Consider the following 4,424-nt stretch of genomic DNA (forward strand, 5'->3'; position numbering starts at 1 on the left):
TTGTTACCTTAACACTGTTGTTCTCCACTTGTAGGTGTTTTGGACTGCTTATTAAATGTGTGCTTTGTGCATGAGGTGAGTTCACATACTGTGAAACGCCTCTGGGTAAAGGAAACTGCATCATAACTTTCCACATGACATATTGTCGTAAGGCTCCTTATTACAATACTACATTAATAGTTCTCTAAACTGGCTGCGAAGAGAAGAAAAGAGTATGCCTTTACTGTGCTGAAGAGTTAGTGATTAGAAGCAGTTAGACTCAGCGGTCACATTCTGTGCTGATTTACACCTCCTGCAATGTTGGGGTGAAAGTGGGTGTAACATCAGAGCAGAATCTGGCCCGCAATAGCCAAGGCAGCTGTGCACCTGGGGAAGGAGGGCTCAAAAAGTCTCGCATTCAGTCGTCGCAGTAGAGCAGACACCACAGTCGCACCGTATGGCCTTAGGGAATGTGTAGAAGGGGTCCACACCAGGAGCGCAACTTGGCAGCTTCACTGTCACCAGCTTTGTCTCATTGTAAGTGCAGACTCGATGGTGAGATTCGATGTAAGGGGGATCCAGAATAGGCTTCTGTTAGCAGGAGGGAAAATGCTGACATTAGACATAGGCCAGGTAAAGGGGAGACAGGTAAGCAGGAAGTCTATGAAGATCCTAAAGCCCCCTCCTCCCACCAAGCCCTGGTTACTTCAACAAGACTGATCACGAGCCTACACACAATGGGTAGACAGGAGCAGATGCACAGAGCGCATCAAGGAACATTTCTTAGTCCTGCATGAGGTCCAGACCTGCTACGGCTTCTAGTTCCTTTTCCTTTAGGTTCACTTTGCTAAGATTTCTTTGGACTCGGGCTGCTTGAAAAAAAAATCTTCTGTTTTTCTTAACTCTGGAGTTTTACCTAACCAAAATATTGCCTGCAAAGTCTCTGCTTTCTGCTGAGATTTCACTTTTAAAAAAAGCCACACACAAGAACCGAATTCTTTTTTCATTTGGAAATGCTACCACAAATATCGGGGGAGAGGGGTGGAATGCAAGTGCCACAGGTGCCCATTCCTCCCTCTAGACCAGCTTCCCCAACCAAATAACATGTCCCATGAAATACGTCTGTGGCTCAGGAAGAGTAGGGACTGGGAGATAGAGCCCAGCCCACTGGGAGAGAATGGGAATGCAAGGGGTCTCCAGTTGTGTTTGCACAACACCAGTCAGTGTTGCGAGAGGGCTTGTTTTTGTGGTGGCACTTCCTAGCCCAGCCCACTGCAGTGTAGACATCACCTCAAAGGATCCCTTGGTTAAGGTGGAGGAATCCCTGCCTCATCTCCTGCACCAGCAAAGGGGAAGCAAGCAGCAGCCCATCTTCCCTCCCCCCGGCAATGAAAGAAGGTGTAGGAAAGTCAAGGCTAAACCTCAGAAATAGTTGGCTCCTCCTCGCCTTGGTTACTGGAAGGAAGAGGTCCTTGGCTTTGCTTGGGCAAAAGGAATCCCTTGAATCAATGTGATTTTCCCTGAGAAGGACATCAGGGCCTGGCCCACTGAATGTTTTCATTAAAGAAAGCTAAAATTAGTCATGAGCTTCATCTCCCTCATCTGTATAGACCTGTTTTTCCTCGGTCCCCCTCTCTCCACCCCACTACAACATAACCTCCTCATTTTCATACAAGGGTGCGATTGAAATGAGGGCAAATTAGAAACAGACATTGTCATTGGGATTTGGGGTTTTTTGGAACAAAACCTATTACCCATGAACCGTGGGCTCCATTTTAATCTCAGAGGAATTTTCTTCCAGTAAAGTAATAAAGGACACTTTCCCCTAAGCATATAAGTTGCAAGAAGCTTTCAAATTGCATAACGAGGGTATTACATAAGCACATTATTAACATTACCACATGATGTGTGTGCGTCTCGTAGACAGTGGTTAAAATTAATGGCTCAAGGCAAACTTTTCAGCTCCTGGCACTTATATTAAGACTACCATTCACCACAGCAGTGTCTTTGCCTTCATACTTGTATGCTCAGCACGTTCGTGTTCTTGTCGTTATTTGTTTGCATCATAGCAGCCCCGAGATGCCCCACTCTACTAGATGCTACACAAAGGCATTGTAAGGGAAGCCCCCGTTCCAAAGATCTTAACATCAAAGCATGATTTGCCTAGGGGAAGAAAGGTTTTTCACATGAGAGAGAGAGGCAGAGACGTGCCCAGGGCACACAGAAAATCTGTGGCATAGCTAGGAACCAAATACAGAACTTCTGAGTCCTAAGCCTAGGGTCTCCACAAGTCCAGCCCCCCTGATGCCAGGGGAATAATGACACCTGCCCACTGCACCTCTTACCAATTTCTATTTGGAAAACAATACATCAAGTGTCAAGCTGTTTAGTGCCAGCTCCTTGGGCCCCACACATCCCTTACGCACTCCTCTGGTATACTCACCTCCCAAGTCTCACAGCGTCCCCAGCAGGCATCCGTGGTGATACGCAGCGCCCTACAACCGGGCTTCCTAGCCAGGAAGGTGAACTCACGCACAGCGCAGCCAATGAATGTGCGCAGGTTAATGTTGGAGGTCTTCAGCGCGCTGACACAGCCAGCCAGAATCAGGAGGGGCACAGAGCCCAGGACCACATGATGGAGCTTCATGCTGTGCGCTGAGATGGAAAGAAGGCCAACAGAGGTGAGAGGAGTGGACCTGCTCTTCCCAAACTGGGGAGTTGATATACTTGGCACAGTGTGCATGTCTGGCATGCTGGGACTGGGGACAAGATGGCACTGTTCCCTTTGGCCACATGTCTCAGCAGCAAGGAGAAGATGAGACATCCTATCCCTCCCGCCTCACAATCCAGGTGGTGCTGACTAGGTTCACATAGCAGTAGGTTTGTAACAGCAGCCTTAACTTTAGTTGTGGGCTTTGCCAAGCCACAAAAAACACAGCTTTCTCCAGTCCCCAAGCAGAGCAAAAACTGGCTGCAAAAACAGTTGAGCTCCAGCTTCATCCAGAACTAGGGGAGAGCTGGAGGCACAGGGATGGAGACAGCAGCCAAACAGCCCTGCTCACCAAACACCCCAGCCAGAAGAGAACAGAAGAGGCCAAAGGATGCTGCACGTTTCAGAGAAATCTAGAACCGTCTTGAAGCTGCCAAGAGTTGATGGATCCTACCAATCTGGTAGCACGCACATGTAGGGGCCAGCCACAATATGGCCTATTTAGGTATGAATCCATAATGGCTTTAAAACATGGTCTTTGAACTGAGCCTTACATCCAAGTTCTCCTGCTCATAACCCATTGAAAAGCCCATTAAAATGACCAATGGTTTCAGGAGCAGATGAGGACAAGGAGTAGTTAATTCGGAAGAATTCACCATCTTTGTCTCTAAAATGGTCCCTAGTTGACTGCTTCCTTCCCTCCCCACCCTCTATGGATCACTGATCTTCAGACAGTCAAAACTTTCTCCTGCCAGGGGGCTCTACAATAGCACACCTATTACAAATGCCAGGAATATCTGACACACGTTTGCTCTGCAGACTAAATGTGTGACAATGCATGCCACCTCCCACCCATGCACATTGCAAGGGGCAGCTTCCCTGTCAATGAGGCCTTGAAAATGGATGTTCCTAGATGTGGAAGGGCCTGGCCCAGGCATCTGAAGGGTGCCTCAGCTCAGCCTCACACAGGCGACATCCATCAGCCAAGTTCCTGTGCAACTTGCTCCCCCACCATCACTCCTTCCCCCTGGTGAAGCCCACTGGGGAAGGAATCAACTACCCTCTCAGGTGCAGCTCCCCTGGTACAGAAGAGAGGTAGAAACAGACTAAAAGGGTGAATCAAGACCCAAAACCCTACACTGCTCAAGCTGGCATTGCAGATAGTTGCCCATGTAAAAACCTCAGGCACTGACATTTAACTTTGAAAAACAGACTGCACTGAAGAAAACAGGATTGCATGCACCAAGCCATATCATCAGCTTCAATAAATTTGTGTTGACTAAAGTCAATGGAGCTATGCAACCTGTATGCTACTAGGGAACCTAGGAAATATATAGAAGCCTGATGATCTAAACTCCTGTTAACCTAGAAGTTTGCAACATCTTTCCAAAGCTTAACATCAGGGCAAGTGGGCCATGGTGAAACCTTCATGAACATATGTGTGGGTACATAAACAATGTATGTATATGCACTCAGGTGCACGCATATTAGGTGCCCATATTCTACCATGTGTAGCCTTTCCTACTGTAGTAACATTTCTTATTTCTAATGGCAACAATAGAAATACATATTTATTCTGTGTTGTCTCCTTCGCAAAAGCCTCCTAGTTTAATCGTGAGCAGTGACATGGAGCCAACACAGAAACACACTCACCTAACTTGTTGGATCCAAGTGTCCCGTTGAAGTTTTAAATTGCAGATGGTGTTTCAGAATGTCAACACGGATGCCAGGAGAC

The 4,424-nt window shown here is 47.4% G+C and overlaps 1 protein-coding gene across 1 annotated transcript; it reads right to left on the bottom strand.

The window, feature by feature from the left end:
• Positions 1-381: 381 nt before the first annotated feature.
• Positions 382-2,626, bottom strand: GPHB5 (glycoprotein hormone beta 5). The gene is made up of 2 exons (XM_006018666.1): positions 2,423-2,626; positions 382-570 (listed from the first exon to the last, which is right to left on the bottom strand). Exons 1-2 carry the CDS (start codon positions 2,624-2,626, stop codon positions 382-384), a joined length of 393 nt encoding a protein of 130 aa, XP_006018728.1.
• Positions 2,627-4,424: the final 1,798 nt, after the last annotated feature.

This window comes from Alligator sinensis, unplaced genomic scaffold (assembly GCF_000455745.1).
Source record: "Alligator sinensis unplaced genomic scaffold, ASM45574v1 scaffold13_1, whole genome shotgun sequence".
Taxonomy (NCBI): domain Eukaryota; kingdom Metazoa; phylum Chordata; order Crocodylia; family Alligatoridae; genus Alligator; species Alligator sinensis.

What these genes read in the sequence shown, in the direction of transcription:
- GPHB5 (XM_006018666.1), bottom strand. Translation starts at nt 2,626, where the DNA reads ATGAAGCTCCATCATGTGGTCCTGGGCTCTGTGCCCCTCCTGATTCTG. An exon ending in GACGCTGTGAGACTTGGGAG is followed by an intron (nt 571 to 2,422) that starts GTGAGTATACCA and finishes TCCTGCTAACAG; the next exon opens with AAGCCTATTCTGGATCCCCC.